Source organism: Haemaphysalis longicornis, unplaced genomic scaffold (genome assembly GCF_048455015.1).
Source record: "Haemaphysalis longicornis isolate Haplotype H1 unplaced genomic scaffold, Haemaphysalis longicornis Haplotype H1 scaffold_1, whole genome shotgun sequence".
Lineage (NCBI taxonomy): Eukaryota > Metazoa > Arthropoda > Arachnida > Ixodida > Ixodidae > Haemaphysalis > Haemaphysalis longicornis.
This window is the reverse complement of record NW_027526203.1, coordinates 415,007,911-415,029,268: the sequence shown is the minus strand read 5'-3', so window position 1 is coordinate 415,029,268 and position 21,358 is coordinate 415,007,911. Positions and strand designations below refer to the sequence as shown.

General features: G+C 51.7%; 1 protein-coding gene across 2 annotated transcripts; it reads left to right on the top strand.

Annotated features, from left to right (window-relative positions):
* The first annotated feature begins 1,825 nt into the window (after positions 1 to 1,825).
* On the top strand, positions 1,826 to 21,265 carry LOC144155571 (phosphoenolpyruvate carboxykinase, cytosolic [GTP]-like). Of its 2 annotated transcripts, XM_077687105.1 has the most exons (10): positions 1,836 to 2,238; positions 5,634 to 5,935; positions 9,181 to 9,365; positions 10,995 to 11,198; positions 12,401 to 12,588; positions 13,059 to 13,272; positions 13,724 to 14,032; positions 18,091 to 18,186; positions 19,032 to 19,273; positions 20,990 to 21,265. In XM_077687105.1, the coding sequence occupies exons 1-10, from the start codon at positions 2,233 to 2,235 to the stop codon at positions 21,206 to 21,208; spliced, it is 1,965 nt and encodes a 654-aa protein (XP_077543231.1). In that variant the 5' UTR covers positions 1,836 to 2,232; the 3' UTR covers positions 21,209 to 21,265. The 2 variants fall into 2 exon arrangements, with proteins under 2 accessions (XP_077543232.1, XP_077543231.1); XM_077687106.1 differs by lacking the exons at positions 12,401 to 12,588; positions 13,059 to 13,272 and having other exon boundaries at positions 1,826 to 2,238.
* Positions 21,266 to 21,358: the final 93 nt, after the last annotated feature.

Here is a 21,358-nt window from a genome sequence, read left to right as displayed (position 1 = left end):
AGCGGAGGAGGGACCAAGCCCGTTTGGTGTTCATTGCTGGATTGAGAGAGTCACAGAAATTCCACCAGTTCGAGCGAGCTAATTGATCCGCGTAGGTCTGGGCTTCTTGTGTGAGGATGTTAATTCGACGGCGCAGGCGACGGTTGGCTTTGTTCCGGCGCCAGCGGCGAATGAGTGAGCGGCGCGCGTCCCAAAGGTGCACGAGATGTGGGTCTATGAAAGGGGCATCGGCTGTCGGGGCAACATATTTCGTGTGCCGATCATGATTGCGCATGACAGCACGAAGCCAAGCATCGGGATTAGATGGGTCAATGGCGGGGAGATCCGACAGGCGGAAACGATGCCAGTCGGTGAGAGCCACGCGTGATCCCGGACGAGGTTGGGTCCGCATGAACGGTAAACCGATTTCAATAATGGAATGGTCGCTTCCGAGGCTTTCGTGTAGGTGTGACCACGAAGGGCTGCCTGTGCCCTGGAAGAACGACAAGTCTGGGGAGGTGTCGCGTTCGACTGAGTTGCCGAGGCGGGTTGGGAAGGCGGGATCGTTCAGGAGACAAAAACGGCCCTGACTGATTGCAGTGGCCAAAGTTCGGCCCGTTTGGCTGGCCTTAGTGTACCCCCAAAGGGGGTGTGGGCAATTGAAGTCCCCCAACACCAGCGTAACCTGATCCTTGGGAGGGGAGCGGGCAAAATAGGGTGAAAGAGAGGGTAGTGGTTTGTTTGGGCGATGATAGACGTTGATTATTTTGATGGTAAGAGCCGAATTTGGATCTGGTTTAATGAGGATGCCATGGGCATGGAAATGTGGGGTAGTGTAGGAAGTGAGGTCTACGGGGGTGTAGATGAGGCTTTTTGTAATAAGGGTGATGAGATTGAGGGTGGTGGGGTTGTCAGCAACGCCTGTGTGATAGGTATCGTAGCCAGGAATTTGGGGGAGGTAGAAAGCTTCTTGAAGAAGAATCAAGTCCGGCTGAGGCGTTTGTGATGAAAGGAGAGTTTTGAGAGAGGAGAGTTTGCGACGGAGACCTCGACAGTTCCACTGCCATATAATTGGAGGATGAGACAGCATTATAATTGATCTTCGGTGTCCGAGGTGAAGCTAACGTCTCGGGAGCACGGTGGAGGGGGGCTGTTCTTGCTGGGTGGGGCGCGTATTCGACGGGGCCGATGGTAACACGAAGAAAGGTCAAGCAGCATCCCTCCCCAGCTGCAACCTCGACGAAATCGACGTACTTTGGGCCGCATTTCGAGTTTCAAAATGCTTCGGAGAAAATTAGAAAGGAACTATCGATGATCATCATAATCTTCGTCGGGATCGTACTATCATCATCATTCATTCGAACAAACTTCCCCCCCTTCCCCCGTAAGGGATCCGACCTTAGCTTCCTCTGTCACCAACAGCGCAAGTTATGACTGACATCACGTTGCCATGGGGACGAGAAGCACACACTGCCTTGTCAGGTACGCGCAAACCTCGACGTATCTGAGACCAGGTGCCCATGCACACTGTTAGCTTTTATTCTTGCGTGTACCTTTTCCGGCACAAAAAATCTAATTTTTCTCTTCCAACCTCTACTATCAATTTTAACCAATTATCTCCAGCGATAATGCGCTCTTTCTGCATGTAAATGGTTAGGTTTCTAATTTGCAGTTGTGTTAAGCAGGCGCATTAGCCCTCCTTACGCCCAATTCCTAGCCAATAACCCCACGTGGGTACGTGCCATGACACGAGGAACAACAACAAAAACTGACTCAATGAAACAAAAGAAACAAGTGGGGGCACGTGCCAAAAACTTTGAGGGCATCATCATCATCATCATCAAGTGTAGCAAAGCTACGACGAAAACTGGTATCCGGCTTCAAGAGAAACCGAAACACCACCAGACGCGAAACTCGAGAACGATCTTAAAGCACAGCTCCTAGAGCAAGCGTCAAAACAATCGTCCATGGATTATTCAATGTGCTCTTCTTTAACTGTTATTCCTCACGTCATCTTACCGTTGCTAGCGGCGCTGCGAAAAGCCGCCGATTTCAGCGAGAGAGACGAAGAAGCCGTAGCTCGAGGCAGCGCGTGCAGCGCGTGACAGAACCGAACGCAGCCAGCGTAGCCAGTAGGCAGGCCGGCCGGCATAGGACGACGAGCGCTGTGCAGCCGCTGCTCGGGCTCCAGCGAGACCGAAGCCGTGACAGCGAGGGCACAGCGGCGCCTGTCCACCGGAGCCTCCAAGCAGCATGGCGGTGAGTGGCCCCGAGTCTGCGCCTTCTGGGGCTGTGCCTGTCGGCGCACATGGGAAACGTGGATATGAGTTAGGCCTAGAAACGAACGCAATGTGGGCAGCGATGGCGAACTCGGTGTAGGGAAGGCGAGCGAGGGAACACGCCCACCGTGGAACACGCCCACCGTGCCTCATGCTCCTGCCAGCGGCGCGGGGCTAGCGAGAACGTTTCGGCGAGGCGGCTTTTTTATGCGAAAAGATTAAGCGGCTCATTTGGGGAAAAATTCACCGTCTCGGAAACGTGGCCGATAAATTCCAATGGAACGCCCCCGGGGTACGTCACATGGCGGCAATGACGTCACGGCTAGCGCACGAGCTCGGTGCGGCCGGGCGGGTGGTTGGCAAAACATTCGCACCGGCGCGCGACGCGTACGCAGTGATGTTGCTTTGGACGCGCGAAAAAGTGAAATTTTGTAGCGTGAGCTACACTGGCCGAGGTTGAGCAGCTTCGCGTGGCTCCTGGAGAGCCGTGCTGCGCATGCGCGAGGAGCAGTGACGTCACATGGCGCACAGAACGTTGCTCGCAGCCCGGCGTTTCTCACACACCCCACGCGCCCAGCGTCTTCGCCTGCTTCCGTTCCGCACGAGGCGGCCCGGTCCACTTGATGATCATAGGGGTGGCCGGGTGTGGAACCAATGGCTCGTGCGTCGCAGCAACACCGGCGTGTGCATGTGGAACCAGCTTAGCTCTGGGGCGATTGGTGGCGCTGTGCCGGAGCCGCTTGATAAATGTCACATGAGGCGTATACCGTGTGTGTGTCGTTGAAGCAGCAGTAAACATGATAAAGCTAATCCTAGACAACCAGGAAATCTATAAGAATAACCAGCTGAACCTTAGCTCACGCTACGTATATCCTGGCATAGCCGAGCTAAGCCACTGCTAATTTTTTGTTCGTGCGCCTTTCTGGTGCGGTTGGGGTTTTGTGCTTTCGGCTACGCAAATCGTGCGTTCAACGGCAGCGGTATCAGACTCTTTCGCATCCCCGAAAAGTCAAATTCGGCTGACATTGCGGATGCGCGCAATGCGTCGAAGAGGCTGCCAGCCAAATCAGCGACATGGTCTGCTCTTACTCATAGCAACATCTGCCATTTCCGAACTTATTCTGTTCGTAAAAGCGCAGTCACACTGTCTAATTGGTAGTCCACGCCAGTCAGTGCCATAAAATGATTGTGTGTTAATCCTCTGCATTCATGCAGCACCAGCAGGAATTTTGGCCAGCGAAATAGTTCCGGGGAGAATTTTCGCGCTGCGAAATAGTCACATTTTGACGAAGTAATGTATACGTACAGCATTAAAAAGACACCGAATGTCTAACCTGCTGAGGCGTCACGCGATAAATGTTCCGACCAGCGATCCGCGGTAGCCGCCTGCCACCAGATCGACCCCGACAAGTTTGCTCGAATGGGGAGCAGAAATCCAAGAGAAACGCGTGCTTGCAAGTGGAATAAATGTATAGCATGATAAACTGTTATGCCTTGGGGCCGCGGCAAAAGGAATAAATGTATAGCATGATAAACTGTTATGCCTTGAGGCCGCGGCAAAACAGAATTGCCGTGCCCGCATTTAGCATCGCGCCTTCGCCGCGACATGGGCCGCTCACGCGTCTGTGTTGCTGCGCACTGAACTCGAAAAATCAGTTTGCTCTAAGCGAACGGACTCGGTGAATGTTTTTTTTTTTCATGGTCTCCCGGCACTGACGCATGCAGTGGGGGGAGGGGGGCGGTAGATAACGCCAGTAGTTTTGACAATATGAAATACTAATGACTACCGATAATTATTTTGCTGTCACTGTCACAACGTACGCACTAACCATATGTGACTGCTATGTGCACTCTGACAATGACGATGAACCATTTCGCGATTTCACTGGGGAAAAAGTAACTAAACAATCGGTAACTTATGCACAGCGCGTCATCCCGATATTTTTTATTGGAATAATTTTTGGCTTTGGCTTTTAATATTTTTGTTCTGTTGCTGTTTATTTCACTTCTTACCTTTCATGTTCTCCTTTTCCCCCTAGACACGAAATCGTGCGTGCGCCACTGCCTCTGGGCGACGCAAGGAGACCAAGAACAGGCAGCGCACACGTTGCCTGAGGCACCGCTAGGCGTAAGCGGACGGCGAAAACAAAAATCAATAGCTTTCCTTGATATGTAGCCGACACAAAGCATCCTCAAAAACATTCTTGGAACGCGGCCCAACAGCACCAACCTTCAGAATGATCCCTTTTAGGCTACTCTGCCGCGCACTGATTAGCCGAAAGCATAAATGTCCGTCGTCAGTTGACCGCACGGTACACAGTTGTGTTGCGGTGGTTTTCGGTGCAGAAAGAGACATGGAGGTGCGATGGCCGCAGGTAGGCTAGCTAGACCCCCCCTGTATACTGCAGGTGGCGAGCGACGGTCCAAACCAACACCACAGCGTTCCTTTCGGGCGCCGCGCTGCAGGGTCTCGCCATCGGTGCACGCGCGTTCTGCCAACCACCGCCGCATTTGGCGGCCATAGGCGCCCCCCGTCGCGAACGCGCGCTTCGTGTCGTCACAATGTTTACACACTGGGAGAGGTCCATTGGCTGCGACTTGGTTCTATTGCGCGGAGCGGGACGCCCTGCGGCGTTCAATTGGACACTCAGTGGTGTTCATTGGGGAATTTTGGGTGCACTCGGAGGAGGCAGAATAAACTCGATTTTAATGAAGAATTAGTTGACAGGGAACATGGTGGTGAGGTGTCTCCTCAGTCCAGAAGTGCCTGGGCGGTCGCCGCCAGCCGAGCTCTCGGGGATCTGAGCTGAACGGCATGCTCTCCCCCTTCTCAGGCGTTGGGAGTAAGGGAAGAGGTAAGGAAGCGTTCCCAGATCACATGGTGGACGGTGCAGAGTTGGGAGCAGATTTGCAAGTGGCGGGGTACGAGGTTGGGTGGATAGCGGGGAGCAAAGTTCCGGAGGCGCACGAGTTGGTTTGGATGCGCTGATAGCGTCTTTCTTTTGTCGTAGAGCGGCGGTAGAGTACGCCGGTTGAGTCGGTAGGGCTGAAGGATGTCTTGGTGTGTGTGAATGGGGGTGAGGGGGGTTGAGAGTGCGGGCGTTTGTCATAGAGCGGTGGCAGAGTACGCCGCGTGAGTCGGCAGTGCTGAAGGATGTCTTGGTGCGTGTGGATAAGGAGGGGGGGGGGGGGTTGAGAGTGCGGGCGTGTGTGTGCTATGAAGTCTCAACGAGATACCTAGCGAGGATTTATGCTTGAAGTTGAACTGTTCGTGACCTGTAAACTCCGAAAGCAACCGTGATGTTGTTGGGGGAACATAGTGTTCGCCGTGCTGATCTCAAACGTTCACCCAACAACGGTCCCCCCACGCCGCAGGAAACGGCCAAGCCAGCTCCAGCGGCCAAGCCAGCTCCAGCGCCCCCCGCGCCGCCGAAGCAGGCCCCGCCGCCTCCCGCGCCGTCTAGCGAGGACTGGGTGTTCAAGCCGCCGGCGATGTGGAAAGGCCACGACATCAGTGACCTGCCCAAGAAGGTGCGCCACTTCGTCGAAGAGCAGCGTCGTCTCTGCCAGCCGGTCAACGTGTACGTCTGCGACGGCAGCATTGAGGAGAACGAGGCCATCCTGACCTTCATGCTCAAGCTCGGACTGGCTGTGCCCCTCAAGAAGCAGGCCAACTGGTGCGTCGACTCTCTCTCTCTCTCTCTCTCTCTCTCTCTCTCTCTCTCTCTCTCTCTGAAATGCGGGCGTGCTACCCGGTCCCACCGTTACACTGCCTGTTACAGCTGCGGGCACGGTTTTTGTGTGATTGAGCAGGGCTCGTTGCAATACTTCTAGCGACAGCCCCGCTCATGCAATATAGGGGCTTGGGCATTCTGCTACAATAACTTGAGGTATCAAGTGTGAGCCGCAGCTCATATGGTAATCTCCCTGCTCCCGAAGCTCACCAGTACAACGCACGTTCACCAAAGTAATCTATTTTTTGCAGAATTTTAGGATGTCTTCAGGTGATTTGGACTCCTGTGCAGTACTAGAATTTTAATTACCAGGGCAATGAAGTTTCCAGCGCTAAAAAAAGGTTTAGCACGTTAACGCGGGGCTAAAAAGACGACGTTACTGCATAAGCCATTTCAGCCCAACCTGAACATGAAACCTGATGCAATCACGTCGACATTTTCCCTGAGGTGCCGAAAATCACTGCATAAAGGAGGAAAGACCCAGTTTTCTAGGCGTCAGCAATGGTGGACGTGGGAAGTGGTCTGCAGGCTTTTTACAGCGCAGGGGTGTGCAAATTTAGGATTACAAGTTTAATATTGTGTGAAAGAAAAAAAGGCGCCCGATGGCATTGACGAAGCTTTTTCAACAGCGCATGGTCGAACCGTTTCGTCGTGTAACCTTTTTTTTTTTTTCTCGTTTCACTCTGGTTTAGTTGCCGCACGCTAGAAATAACGGTTCTAATTTGGGTTCAGTCCCGGGAAAAATACCCGTGCCATTCCGGTTTTCGAATCGGGTTCGATTCCTGTTTGGCACCCTGGACGTTGTGTGGTTGCAACACATTTGCAACACATTGCGATATTGATTCAACACCTCGTGGCAGCTGACCCATACCTGATGATCAACCAGCATGTTTTTAAAGCGAAGCTTTTAGATGCGGCGCATCTCTTGCTCTGAGGCATGTCCCTCCTGCGTCGTCGTCGGCGGCGGCGGCGGCGTCCGTCCGCAGCCCTCCTCCGTTCGCCTCCCCCACAGCTGTGTGCAACACTCTCACTCCGGCGCATTAGCATAACGACAGCTGGCGCGCTTGGTTGGCGCGCGCTTCGCTGCGTTAACGCTGCGTTAACAGCTGCTCCGGTGCGCATGTGCGCGCATGCGCGACTCCCCTCCGCGGTCTCCTCTCCTTCAAGAGCTGTGAATATAAAGCGGGTATCGCGCTGGGTGGTGTCCGCTAAAACACGTGTACTCTCTCATTTCGCTTATGCATGTGCAGGAAAATGTAAAATTGCCTCCATCGTCCCGTGTATGAGAACATCCGTAAAATTGCCTCTATCGTCCCGTGTATGAGAACATCCGTATGCCATACGGATGTTCTCATACACGGGACGATGGAGGCAATTTTACATTTTCCTGCACATGCATAAGCGAAATGAGAGAGTACACGTGTTTTAGCGGCCACCACCCAGCGCGATACCCGCTTTATATTCACAGCGCCTATATTCACAGCGCGTAGGATGCCTTCCATCAGTGATGGAAGGCATCCTACGCGTTCCCAATACGTTTCGCGCGATGTAGAGAATCAACCCAATGGAAACGCCAATTGAACCCTCAGATGCGCCGCATCACACCAGGGTTCCCTCGCGGGGAGATGGAGGCAATTTTTTTTTTGTCTGACTTGTGGCTTTATAGGAAAGATACGCACTGCAGGAAATCCAACGTTACACAATGTGTTTTGACAAAGGGCACATCAATCCCAGACCGCTATTACGATTGAGCCCGCCGTTGGGCTTCGTTTCAATACTCCTCGGCTGTGCGGCGAATCCTCCACTACGTCCGCCTTTCAGACAAGCCCCACCGTGTCGGTGACTCATGTTTTCACGTCTCGACAAGCCCGGGTCAGACGCTTCGCTTTCGGCGCGTTTCAAAATTCGATGGTTACCGGCGAGGCACGTCTCAACGCGCCCCAAGGACACGAAAGCCCCGCGTTCGCAGCGGAGTCCTCTCTCCCCTCTCTCGGACTAAGCGTGCGCCGCTACTGCTCACGAACTCTGAAAAGAGTGTTGTGTGGGTCTGTGACGTTTGTGGCGTGTGCACAATCTAGAGGGAATGCCGTTTTGACCGTTAGCGCTTTGGGTATAAATAGACCCCGCCTAAGCGCTGTATTTTCATTCCTGTTTGAGCAGTAAATCAATGCTGTCACTCTGCTCGATTCATGTACTGTAACGTCGCCCGTCGGGGCATTGTTCTTTGGCTTCGGCTCATCTCTCGCTATGAAGTAAACAGTTACGTTAGCCTATGGCTTCTGGACTTCTTCACGGCTGCAACAGCGGCTGGCCGCTCGGGGCATTGTTCTTTGGCTTCGGCTCATCTCTCGCTATGAAGTAAACAGTTACGTTAGCCTATGGCTTCTGGACTTCTTCACGGCTGCAACAGCGGCTGGCCGCTCGCTTCATACCACGCCACCACACGTATGTCGGAGGCGACGGAGCTCGGCCCGGGTCGGCCTTCCCGGTCGCAACACCGCATAAACAATGGGGTGTCTTTACACGCATAACGGGTTCCGTTCAGGTAGACGAATGCAGTTTAGTGCCATACGGTTGAGCGATGGTGATGATGAATGCATTGTTTAAGAGGCACGCAGGTGGCACGTTGATCACGCTACACGTTTGACCAATGGAAAGCCCAAATTAGCGACAACGCTGAGCTAACCGAATCAGCACATTCAGATGACCAAATCACGAAATGATAGAAAATCATGACATCAGATTCGCTTAGCTCAGCGTTGTGGTAGATTTGGACATTGGCTGATTGGCTTGTGGACTTTGCATTTGTATCGGAGAAAGCTTCGCGTTTCAACCATCTTTCTTCTGGAAAAGGCATTAGATCTTTTTCGTTTGAATTTAAATGAGCTGAAGTATTGTGATGGCTACAGCCTGTGGCCGTGACAGGAAGCGAAAAGCATGAGTCGGTGCTAGTGGGCCGGTGGTTCTTCTGTGTTTATCCACCAGCAACACCAGTCGATTAGAACATGGGGTCCCGTCGTTGTCATCGCGCGTAAGGGAGGAGATTGTTACGTCGTCGCGACTAAATGCGCGCATCTGCCATTGGCTTTCGCATCACTCACGAGCGAGTAACGTCAGAAGGAAGGGAAGGGGGCCCAGTCCGCTGCAGGTTGCCGCTAGGAGTGACATGTCGCCTCCTCCTTGCGCAGCTACCTCGTGCGGACCGATCCACGAGACGTGGCGCGCGTCGAAGGGCGCACCTGCATCGCGACGGCGCGCCACGAAGAGACGGCGCCCATACCGGCGCCGGGTGTCAAGGGCATTCTGGGAAACTGGATCGCCCCCGAGGAGCTGCGCAAAATTCTCGCCGAGTGCATGCCCGGCTGCATGAAAGGTCTGTGCCCACCATTTCAGCGCGCTGTTCGTTTTCGCTAACGCGGACTCTCCCCACATTTGTCCAGCAGCTCTGCGCACGCATGTTCCTCAACATTGTCTCCGGTAGCATACTTGGGTTGTTTTATTTAACGTTGAACCATGTATTATCAAAACCCCTCTTTTCCGTGACCTGCCGCGGTGGCTCAGTGGCCATGGCGTTGTGCTGCTGAGCCCAAGGACGCGGGTTAATTCCCGGCCACGGTGGCTGCTTTTCTGACGGAGGCGAAAAAGCGAGAACGCCCACGTGTCGAGATTTCGGCGCACGTTAAAGATTCCCAGGCGGCGAAAATTGATCCGGAGTCCTCCACTACGCCTCGTAGCCCAGGCGTAGCATCGGCGCGTTAAGCACCACAATCGATTTACCTCTTTCCCATTTATCCCATTTATTTCCTGTCCTCTAATGTACACACTAAAAGAAAAAACTAAAAAAAAATTCGAGGACAAAACCCGCACCAACAAAGCTATCGCAGGTTTAAACCAATTCAAAATAAAAAAAATAGGCACTAGGCCAAAAATACTTTTAGAAAAAAGCCGATTCGATGTTGACAAAAAGAAAAAAAATCACACTCCACATCCAAAGGCGCTACTGTTACACACACACTAAAATAATCCTATACATCAGAGCTAATTTTTTAAATCTAACAGTATGACAGTGAAGTTGCGAAAAAGTTGAAAAGCGTTATAAAATGAGAACACACAAAAATACATGCAAAACAGTCCACTAGAACAATGTCCTTACAGTGAGTTCCAGAACTATGCGAAATTAGTTGGTGCATTAATGACCCTTTTTTCACCACATGCAGACCCATGGACACAACGATCACTCTAAAACAAATCAACCAGAAATAAACCGGCTAGAAGTGACAGAAAACCACACAGTTCAAATAAACAGTACTCGGCGGTAAAGTAAAGACTATCGCGCACTACAGTTTGCACCGCTTTTCACATTGTTCAGTCATTCACTCTAAATACACTTCACTGCGCTTTCGTGTCTGCATCACTGTGGTCCAAAACTAGAGTTCATCATTCACCAAACCACACTTAGATCACGTACGAGCCACTACTAACGCGTATTAGGTCGATGGGAAAGTCTCTACAGATCACCGCACTGCTGTATTACACTGCGCAACACATCACCACACAAGTCACGTGACCGCTTATGACTTGGTCTCTTGTTAAAGTTGGCTTCCAGAAAGACAGGCGAGGCAGTCAAACTTCTGGTACAGACCTAGCCACGTAGTCCACAAGGTCTGTAAGGATTTTAATTGCAGCGTTGTCATTAAGTAGAGATCTCAGGTGTGGTGGTTCAAGGGGGTGCCTTGTGAGCCTCTGCAATTTGTGGATGTAGGGTCTTGTTTTAACACAGTCCAGTAAGTAATGAGCCACAGATGAGGCACTATGTCCACAAAAACACTGGCAATTGTTCCCTCATGCCCTTGCAAATGTGAGGGCTGTTGTGCGGGTACTGAACGCTCACATATGAGTTCGCCAAGGGGTATCATCCCGGCCACAGCCACGCTGCTGTCAGCCTTCAAGTTGTGAAGCGCCACTTGAGCGCGCGTGAAGGGACTCGACGTGCGTCTCGCAGGACGCACCATGTACGTGATCCCGTTCAGCATGTGTCCCGTGGAGTCGCCACTGTCGCGGCTGGGGATTCAGGTCACGGACTCCCCGTACGTGGTAGCCAGCATGCGCATCATGACCCGCATGGGTGCCAAGCCTCTGGCGGCCACCAAAGACAAGGAATTCGTCAAGTGCGTGCACAGCATGGGTCGACCATTGCCTCTCAAAGGTACGACTCTGGTGACGTGTTGTTTGTCCGTCTGGCCATCATCGCGCAAAAAGCGCCGCTACTGACATGCGGTACGCTCTCGACACTGCACGTGCAGGGTGCAGTGACGATAAAGGCACAAGTTACAAATAAATGGTGTAAGCCTTATGCATGGCTGTTAATGACGCGCTCTTATGCAGTACTCATGAGCGTGCATGCGAGTTATCGGCTACTATCATACGCTAATTTGCGCGGTGCCTTACATGATCCGAGCCTAGAATACATAACACTACGGGATTATAGCTGCCCGCATTGACGAGCACAGTCGCGCAGAATGCGAAGTATCGGAACAGCAATGAATCAGGCACCATCGACGTTGTGCATCTGCACCAGGTGTGGTATCGGGTCACCCACGGGGCGCTTTGGTGAAGTCGGCTTACGGAACTATGAACCAACAGTATGCTAAATCACGTAATAATCTGTATGCGTTCTTCGTATATCACTGTTCTGAACAATATACGGACTTATGGAGGTTACCTAGTTTCACCCGATATGAATGCCGGCCGAAACAAAATTTTTTTTGAAATAACGAAATTTCAGTGCGTAGCCTCTTTGGCTAGTAACCTGGAGTTTCGGACCAAGCTTTTCATCCACGGTGCAATGGTTTGTGCCTTTCGCAATCAATCAATCAATCAATCAATCAATCAATCAATCAATCAATCAATCAATCAATCAATCAATCAATCAATCAATCAATCAATCAATCAATCAATCAATCAATCAATCAATCAATCAATCAATCCGTCCGTCCAACCATCCACCCGTCCATCCCGTGGTTCAGCTTCACCACAACGCAATCGATTGACCATGCAGCCAACAGTAGAGCATACAATTTGACTCTATAGTTCAGTCTTCTCTGTGGCATCAATCAGTGCACGCACGACCTGCATAGCGCAGGTCAGAGTCAAATCCTATGCCCGTTACTGCCATTCGCCGAATTTGCTTTGTTGGCGGCATGAATTGGTCACTCGAGTGCGTTGCGGTGAAGCTGAACCACGGGACATCCTCTGTCTGTCTGTCTGTCTGTCTGTCTGTCTGTCTGTCTGTCTGTCTGTCTGTCTGTCTGTCTGTCTGTCTGTACTTTATTCATTTATTTAAATTGTACTGGGCCCAGATTTTTCGCTTACGCCACTACAGCCGCACTGCTCGTGCTACTGTCGCAGAGCCCTTGGTGAACAACTGGCCGTGCAACCCGGAGAGGACCATTATATCGCACATACCGCACGACAACGAGATCATTTCGTTTGGTAGCGGCTATGGAGGAAACTCGCTGCTGGCCAAGAAGTGCTTCGCCCTGCGGATCGGCTGCAATCTGGGAAGACGGGAAGGCTGGCTGGCCGAGCACATGCTGGTGCGTGCAAATCGGGGAGCTGGGAGAAGCATTACTAGCGCAAAAGCCGTAAAACGGCGTGACTCGATTACAGACATTCAAAGCGGCTGCATGACCACTATGTAATATTCTTGCCATGTAATGGAGCAGTATAGCTGCGTCGATCTTGCAGCTTAATTTTACTCCAAAGGAAAATGCACGGGAACGCGCGCTTGCTGGGGTTAAATGCATCTTTTCTACGCACATAGCTATCTACAATCAGTCCATACAGAGGATTTGTTTTTTGTAGGCACATGGAAATAAATGTGGAATCGCTACAAAGCTCATAGTTCACTATAAAAGCGAATAGATTTAGCTTGTACCCTTCTGTTGTCTTGTCACAGGCAACACCGCACAGTTAAGCCGTCGCTCCTTGAAATCGGGCTTTGCTGCGGAGCATTGGTGCGTGGCGCAAAGCGTACTGCGATGCAGAACGGAGGCCACGCTTGCAGATCCTTGGCATCACCACTCCGTCGGGGTCCAAGTCGTACGTCGTCGGTGCGTTCCCGAGCGCATGCGGCAAGACCAACCTGGCCATGATCACGCCCACGCTGCCGGGATACCGCGCCGAGTGCGTCGGAGATGACATTGCCTGGCTCTATTTCGACGAGAACGGTGTCATGCGCGCCGTGAACCCCGAGAACGGCTTCTTCGGCGTCTGCCCGGGTATGCCGAATCTTTAATGCCGTTCTCCTTGAGGAATAAGTGCATGGGTACAATCAAATACGCGGATCCACCAACGCGCCAACCTCTAGAATACTGTGCAGACAACCAACGTCGCACAAACTACGTGCATGTGACACGCAGACGACCTTTAAATAGTATATTACAACCTTTGCGTTGCTTCAAGCCGTTCGAGTTACTAGTTAGTTTAGCTTGATAACCGCTTTTGTCAGTCTTTCTTCGGGCTGTGTGTGTGTGTGTGTGTGTGTGTGTGTGTGTGTGTGTGTGTGTGTGTGTGTGTGTGTGTGTGTGTGTGTGTGTGTGTGTGTGTGTGTGTGTGTGTGTGTGTGTGTGTGTGTGTGTGTGTGTGTGCGCGTGCGCGTGTGTGTATGTGTGTGTGTGTCGCTATCGCATTATGCCTACATGCCTGACGAGAGACACATGACCCATGCAGGCACATCGATGAAGACCAACCCCAATGCCATGATGACCATCCAAACCAACACCATCTTCACGAACGTGGCCGAGACGAGCGACGGCGGTGTCTGGTGGGAGGGACTGGACATGCCGCCACCCGATGTGACCATTAAGTCCTGGAAGAACGAGGCCAACTGGAAGCCGACTGACAAGTCCAAGACGGCCGCGCACCCCAACGCGCGCTTCTGCACACCGGCTGGTCAGTGCCCCATCATAGACCCGGCCTGGGAGGATCCCAAAGGAGTGCCCATCTCAGCCATCATCTTCGGCGGCCGCAGGCCCGAAGGTGCGTGGCTGCGCCGCTGCGCGTTATGCTGTTTTTTTTTTCTTACTGATATATTTAACGGCGCGGCTCTGGGCCCGATTACTTGTCACTAGATTTTTACAGTGAAGCTGTCTATGGCTAGGATGCGGGGGTTTATGGCGCCCGCGCACAACGCCATTTGGGAAAGCCAGCTTACGAAGGCCAAGCCTGCAACCAATGAGGTCGTAGGCCTTGAGACGGCTTATATCGCCCCTGAAAAATTGTCCTCTCAGCAATGCATTTGTATTTCAAAGTAAAACCGACTTTAAAGGGGCCATGCAGACAACACATGTTTGGTTCATTAGAAAGATTGCCTCGTTAGAATCATACTGACATTACTTTTAACGCCAACTTCGCTCAAATAAGCTATATAATTACGAAAAAAGGGAATGGCCATGTGACTCACTAGCTCATTTCCTGCACTAAAACATTACGTTATATGCGCAGCCGTGCGATTGGCTGAGGCTGGCAAGAGCAAACGCAAGTTAGGCAGGGCTTATAAGCTTGCATAACAAGCTACTTTCTCCTAAATGTAATGCATACTCATTTTATAGCAGCAAGAATGCTGATGTGTTCGATTTCGGCGCACGTTAATGGTGGTCAAAAGTAATCCGGAGCCCTCCACTACAGCGCGGCTCATCGCCTGTGAAGCGTCGGCGCGTTTATACCCCACGATCAATCAGTCCTTGGGAGATGTACCACGGGATGTCACGAGGGTCGATTACAAGGCACGAGCAAGCTGCAGCGAAAGTGAGGCAAATAGAACACGCCTTGTAATCATGCGGCGATCTACAGGAAACTGAACGAGCTTAATATTGTGATGCGGCAATTCGCTGTACTTGAGTCTCTGACTGATGCTCCCCGTAGATGACATAGGCCACCGAAAACAAAATATGCAAAATGCAAACACAACCACTGCTTCTTGTGTTTGTCGTGTGATTCGCGCAGTTCGTTTCCCAATGCTCAAATGCCAAAAGTCACATTAACGTTATGGGTAAACACTCCGAAATATTGTCGCAAACGACGTCCCAAAACCGAAATTCACCGGCCATTCCACTCTGGTCGGTGGTTGTCCAGAGAAGCTGCGTGCTTTGAGAGGTGTTTGCGCGGTACTTCACCGGCGAGTGTGTATCGGACTTTCGTGTCTGCGTTCAGGTCATTATCGCACCACAGACTGTCGCGCACATTGCAGATCGAGCGGAAATGACGACCGAGAAAGTTTCTTTGGAACCGGGCGTACGCGACCGTAACTCTTGGAAGTTGGCACTTTGGCGCCGGAGGAGCTTAGCGGCATTCTCTGATTCACGATATGCATCGTTGGTCCTCGCTTGTCGCTACGTGCCGTGTCGCGGGCACGCTCGTCGCCGCATTAGTATCGACACGCCATGGACGATTACGCTCGCGTCGCTGGTATCGGGCACAATTCGCACCGCATTTTTAAAGCGAAGTTTTCTGTGCCTCACTGATGGCGACCGTCCAGTCACCAGAACGCACTGCAGGAACTGCAACATTACGCAGTGGGTTTCACAGAACGATAAGCGAAGGCACATAAAGCGCTTCAAGTAAAAAAAAAAAAAAAAAACTCTTCCCGTTGTCATAATCGAACCTGGGTCACTCGCGTTATGAATCCAACATCCATCTGATTCGCCATTCCGACACGGTCGAAGCAGTTTGGATTTAAAGCGAAGCTTTCTTGGTCTGACCGATGGCGACCGTCTCGTCGTCAAAACTCGAACCCCTACAACCCCAGCGACAGTGAACGAATCCCTCACGAGAAAGCTGATCGTTTCAACCATCGTTGTTGTTAGACGAAGGGGTGTTGGATTTTTTGTTTACGAGTAGTCTTCGCTGTGCAACGCCTAATTTGAAAAAGCCAGCTTACAGAAACCACGCTTACACCGATGCTATTAAAGATGGCTTCACTTCTAAACACAAACGCATCGCTAGGAAGACGTTTTTCTAGGAGCAATATAAACCATCTTCAAGAATATTGTTATGTAGCAAGGACACGTGTATTTCCAGCTATTTACAAGTCAGAACAAACTGGGAAGCGTTGGGGTAACCAGCAACGTGAATCTGGAGTCGGGTGTCGTCGTTATCGTCCTCTTCCACCAGCGGTACAATGCCGATAACATGTTTGTCTCTTACATGACCCCCGGCAGAATAGGCACCGTCGCGGCGCTTTCTAAGGAGAACCGGTCGGAGGTAGCCGATATGGTTTTAGACGGGCGACGTGGATAACAGGCGGGACAGGACAGGACGAGGCCCCAGGAGAGATGGTAGGAACAACCTCATACGTCACATCTGTGACGCGACGCAACACTTTGTATGGCCCAGTATAGGGCTGAAGCAGTTTTTCGGAGAGGCCAACACGACGTGTAGGGGATCAGTGCAGGACGAGGGAGCCCGGAGGAAAGTGACCGTGCGGTGACGTTCGTCGTACCGTGTCTTCTGTGATATACATGCGAAGCAACCAGGTGGTCGCGAGCCAGTTGGCAAGCTTGATGGTCCCGAGCAGTAGCATCGCGAGATGAGGAGGCAGGAAATAGGGAGTCCAAAGGCAAAGCCGGTTCACGGCCGAACAGTAGATAAAGTGGGGAGAAACCGGACGTGTCATGGCGGGAGGTGTTGTAAGCAAAAGTGACGAATGGTAATGCGACGTCGCAATCTCGGTGGTCAGAAGACACCTACATGGGCAGCATGTCGGTCAGCGGCCGGTTCAAGCGCTCGGTGAGGACATTAGTTTGTGGGTGATATGCTGTGGCAAGCTTGCGTTTCGTCGAGCAAGAGCGGAGGATATTGTCGATAACTTTGAACAAAAAGTTTCTTCCGCGGTCAGTTAGAAGCTGGCGGGGAGCGCCGTGGTGCAGGACATCATAGAGAAGAAAGTCAGCGACGTCAGTTGCGCAGCTGGTCGTAAGGGCGTGTGTGACGGCGTACCGCGCCGTGTAATCCGTCGCAACGGCCATCCACTGGTTTCCCGCGAACGACAATGGGAAAGGACGAAGTAAATCGAGACCCACCCGAAAGAACGGCTCGTGGGGAATGTCGATGGGTTGAAGTTCTCCAGAAGGAAGTGTGGAGGGCTTTTTCCGGCGCTGGCAGCTGTCACACGAGGTAACGTAGTGGCGTATACTGATCGTTAAAGGCCTGGTCAAAAGAACCGACGCCGCACTCGATCGTAAGTTCTGGTTATCCCGAGGTGGCCTGCGGTGGGTACGTCGTGTAGTTGGTATAGGGCGCTCGAATGCAGGTGGCTGGGAACAACGGGGAGGAGGTCAGGAACGTCAGAGCAGAAGTTACGGCGATATAAAACGCCATTTCGGAGGGTGAAGTTGCGCACAGAAGGGTCCGGTGACGCAGAGCTTATACGTTGAATGAGTGAATGGAGCGACGGGCCAAGGTGCTGCTCGTCACCGATGTCATATTGCGAAAACGCAAGCGACATCGGCAAGTGGGGTTGTCTCAGGGGGGTCAACGGGGTGACGTGAGAGGCTGTCGGCGTCTATATGCAAGCTACCCGACTTACAGGCAACGGAAAACATGTTCCTACAGACGTAAAGCCCAGTGACCAAGCCGTCCGGTTGGGTCTTTCAAGCTGGTAAGCCAGCACAGCGCGTGGTGATCGGTGATGCCGGTAAGAGGTCTGCCGTACAAGTAGGGTCGAAATTTTGCGAGGGCCCAGACAAGGGCAGCACTCGCGCTCTGTAATTGCAGTACTAAGAATTCACTCTTAGTCTACAGCTGTGCCACAGGAAGGCGTGGAACAAAGTACGGTTATTTCTGGACGCATGCGCAAGCCTTGCACACTAGCGGGGCCGCTGAACATTCAGCAGAATGTTGTTGACTGAATAGGTAGCGCTTGGCTGCCAACGGTATCAGCTACACACATGCTTGTTCCAGCGTTACGCCACAGGCGCCAAAAACTAACTCGAACGGCCTGTGTTTATTGTAGGAGCCATGCACCCTCCCCACATCGACCGTGCGAAACAGTTGCTCACCACGGGAAAATGGGCTGACCGACGGTGTATTTGTTTCAGGGGTGCCCCTTGTGTTTGAAGCTTTTGACTGGGAACACGGCGTTTTCCTCGGTGCATGCATGAGATCTGAAACGACCGCTGCTGCCGAACACAAAGGTATGTAGTCTTCATCACTCGCTGACCGAAGACAAGATTTGGTACCAGTGCGTAGGGCAAAGCGAACAGAGAATGCCTGCGTCCTGTTATAGGGAAAAGTGGCGCTGAACAAAACACGCTTTTAAGGTTGCGAGCATTACCAGGATATTTTCGACTTACGTCTTTGGGTGCCGACGCCCCTGCAGCTCGAGGTCGGAAATGCAACCGTTGTTCTCATCGAGCCCAACGTATCTATGACAAGGTAGGGGGGGACTATGTAAAAAGCCGAACTTTGGGCCCTCACTGATTTGGTCCGCTTCTCCGAAAACTCCGCATGGGAAATATACCACGTCGATTTCCATAAAGTATACTGGGCGCCTTTACGTGGGGAAGTCCACTTGTCCCACGTGAATGTTCTGAGGGTCGAGCGTAAGAGAGCGAGACGTATCGCGTGTTCAGCGTGGGGAATTACCAGATGGTGTGCTGCCGTTTTGACATGCTTTTGTACATTGAAGACAGAGCTGCTTTTTTTTTTTGTAGCCTATACAAGGGCTTTGTTTGAGGTTGCCTTTTCGGAAGTATCGAACACAAGATGACATAAAGAACACGAAAGTGCATACGTTTATCATTAACATCGTCAATATTGACAGGGACGCCAATGCTGACGCATGAATTCGAAATGACATCGTTTATTATCGTAATAACACCTGGCGGGCAAGGTTGTTTTTCCAGAGAAAGCTTCTCTCACTTTTGGCCGATGCGCAGATCACGTGCAGCGGCCGGTGCATGATTTCGAAATGCAGTCACCAGAATGAACCGTAACTTGGCGGAAAGTATATACCCGATCCCCATGTTTCCCCCTATAGCCAAAGTGATCATGCACGACCCGTTCGGGATGAGGCCCTTCTTCGGCTACAACTTCGGCGACTACTTGAACCACTGGCTCAGTTTCGCCAAGGAGGAAGGCAACCAGCTGCCCAAGATATACCACGTCAACTGGTTTCGCAAGGGCGCCGACGGCAAATTCCTCTGGCCGGGGTTCGGCGAGAACAGCCGCGTGCTCGATTGGATCCTGCGCCGCGTCGACGGCGAAGTCAACATTGCCAGGGCACGTATTTCCACCTATTTTTTTCATCCCTCAAGAGAACCAAGGCACATTCCTGGACATGTGGTACTGGAGCTCCGTAGAAAGGGGGATCGCTGGAGTTTTCGTTGTCGCTATTGGTGGTGAGGTCTCTGCATGGGTAGGGTCTGCGAAAGAGGCCTTGCGACTCCGATGCTAGTGTGCGTAGTGCAGGACTGACTGACTGGCAACGACCTTGTGGATGCAAATTAAGCTTTTTTGGTTTGTAAAGAAGTGTTGCACCGCTAATTAATCATACTCTACACAGAGAAATGCTTCCGTAAGCAGGTTAAGGATCAAATTTTATGACACGTATTGGACGAAAAAAAAAATGCAGGCGCCTCGCGTTTGCCATACGAATATATAAGGAAATCAATACACCCCGCGGAGTATTTTCTTGCTTTTACGGATGACGTTACGAAAGCAAATTAGACTCCCCTTAATGTAATGTTTGCACAAAATAGTCAGATATCAGACAGTTATGGTTTGCATTCGGGTCCTTGACAAATCGCCTGCACTGACGAACGATAGCACTTATAACGATTATTGCTTTTGCATTGGCTCAGTATTTTGCCAAAGGAGGGCGCATCTTTGCATTTAATGCAGAATGCAATCTGTTGGCGTCTTCTACGCTACCCTGCAGCTTTGGCGGTGGCAAGGCCTCTGCTGCCACATGCCGGCAGACGAAACCCCCACGTATCTTAGTACAAGTGCAAATGAAATAAGCATATTTCTAGCACGCTTTAATGTTCGGCGAAGTCTAGGCCGCGACACACTGCGTATGCATGTCGAACTACGATTCGCGTTGATAGGACGCTAGTTCCGCAGCAGCTGGCTGTTACGAAGACGCCCTGACGCTGCCCATCGCTGCACTGGGGAGTGAGCTCTGCGGCTTCCTATAGTGGGTGCTATCATGATACGATAGCTAATGCAACTCGGTAACAGGCCGAAAACAACAAAAAAAAAAACGTTTGAGTGCCGACAAGTCCAATACTGTCGGACCATTCACGAGCCACTAGACGCCAATGCGATTCACGCACTCCCCAGAATTCCCACAAAAGCATGCAGCGCCAGTTCACTCTCTATATATGAAGGATTGAGGGCATCTTGTCTGAGACTGACGTTAGCATAGAGACCCGCGCCGTTGTGTGCTACGTGATTAGTGTGGCTGCCGTTTAGGTTGAGCTCACTTCGTTTGATTTTACACTGGACAAAGCCCTTTTGTATAAGTGTATCGTATTACATAAGCATATGAAACCTGGAAACAGCCCTTGAACTGTCCCGCAACAAGTTCATTTTCAATACGTCAAGGAAATTGCTATAGCTAACGTGCGAATGCCCGGCGCGGCCTGATAAACATTCGAACTGCGCCGGGTTTACTTTTGCTTGAAGCTATCAAAGCTGAACAAGCTAGCTTCTACGACAAGGACAAACTAGCTCACGAATACTCCAATCCTTAATTGGAAATTGTTGCGGGTAAAATAAGAATCGGCCAGTTGACGGCTTGTTGGTTCATAAATTTGGACTCCAACGACGCAAAATTTTACTGCAAGGCATTAAACAGAAAAATGGCGAAATCAGAAATTTGTCGGCTCAAATGCAGTTGTACCGCGGCTGATAGAACGCACGTGCGCCGAAAGACAGGGTGCAGGCGGTGTCTGACTCGGAAAGGGTGGAATACATGATCATACGCCCTTTCAGGAGACGTTCCTGGGCTACGTGCCAAGCGATGACGCGCTGAACCTGACCGGCTTGACCGAGCCTGTCAACATTCGCGAGCTGATGCGCGTCGACAAGGAGTTCTGGATCAAGGAGTGCAAAGACATCAAGACCTTCTTCGACGAGCAAGTGGGCCGCTCGCTGCCGCAGGCCATTGCCAATCAGCTAGAAAATCTCAAGGCGCGCATTGCGAAAGCCTGAATGCCGCGCTGCTCCCTCGGCTCTGCGACGCTGACAATAAACCTGCTGCCGTGCGGCTTGTGCATTGTGCTTGCGAACGGTGCTTCCCGAGCAAGCAGGCGCCTCTAACGGCCTGCGCCATGGCGATGCATGTGGCCCCATTGACACGCG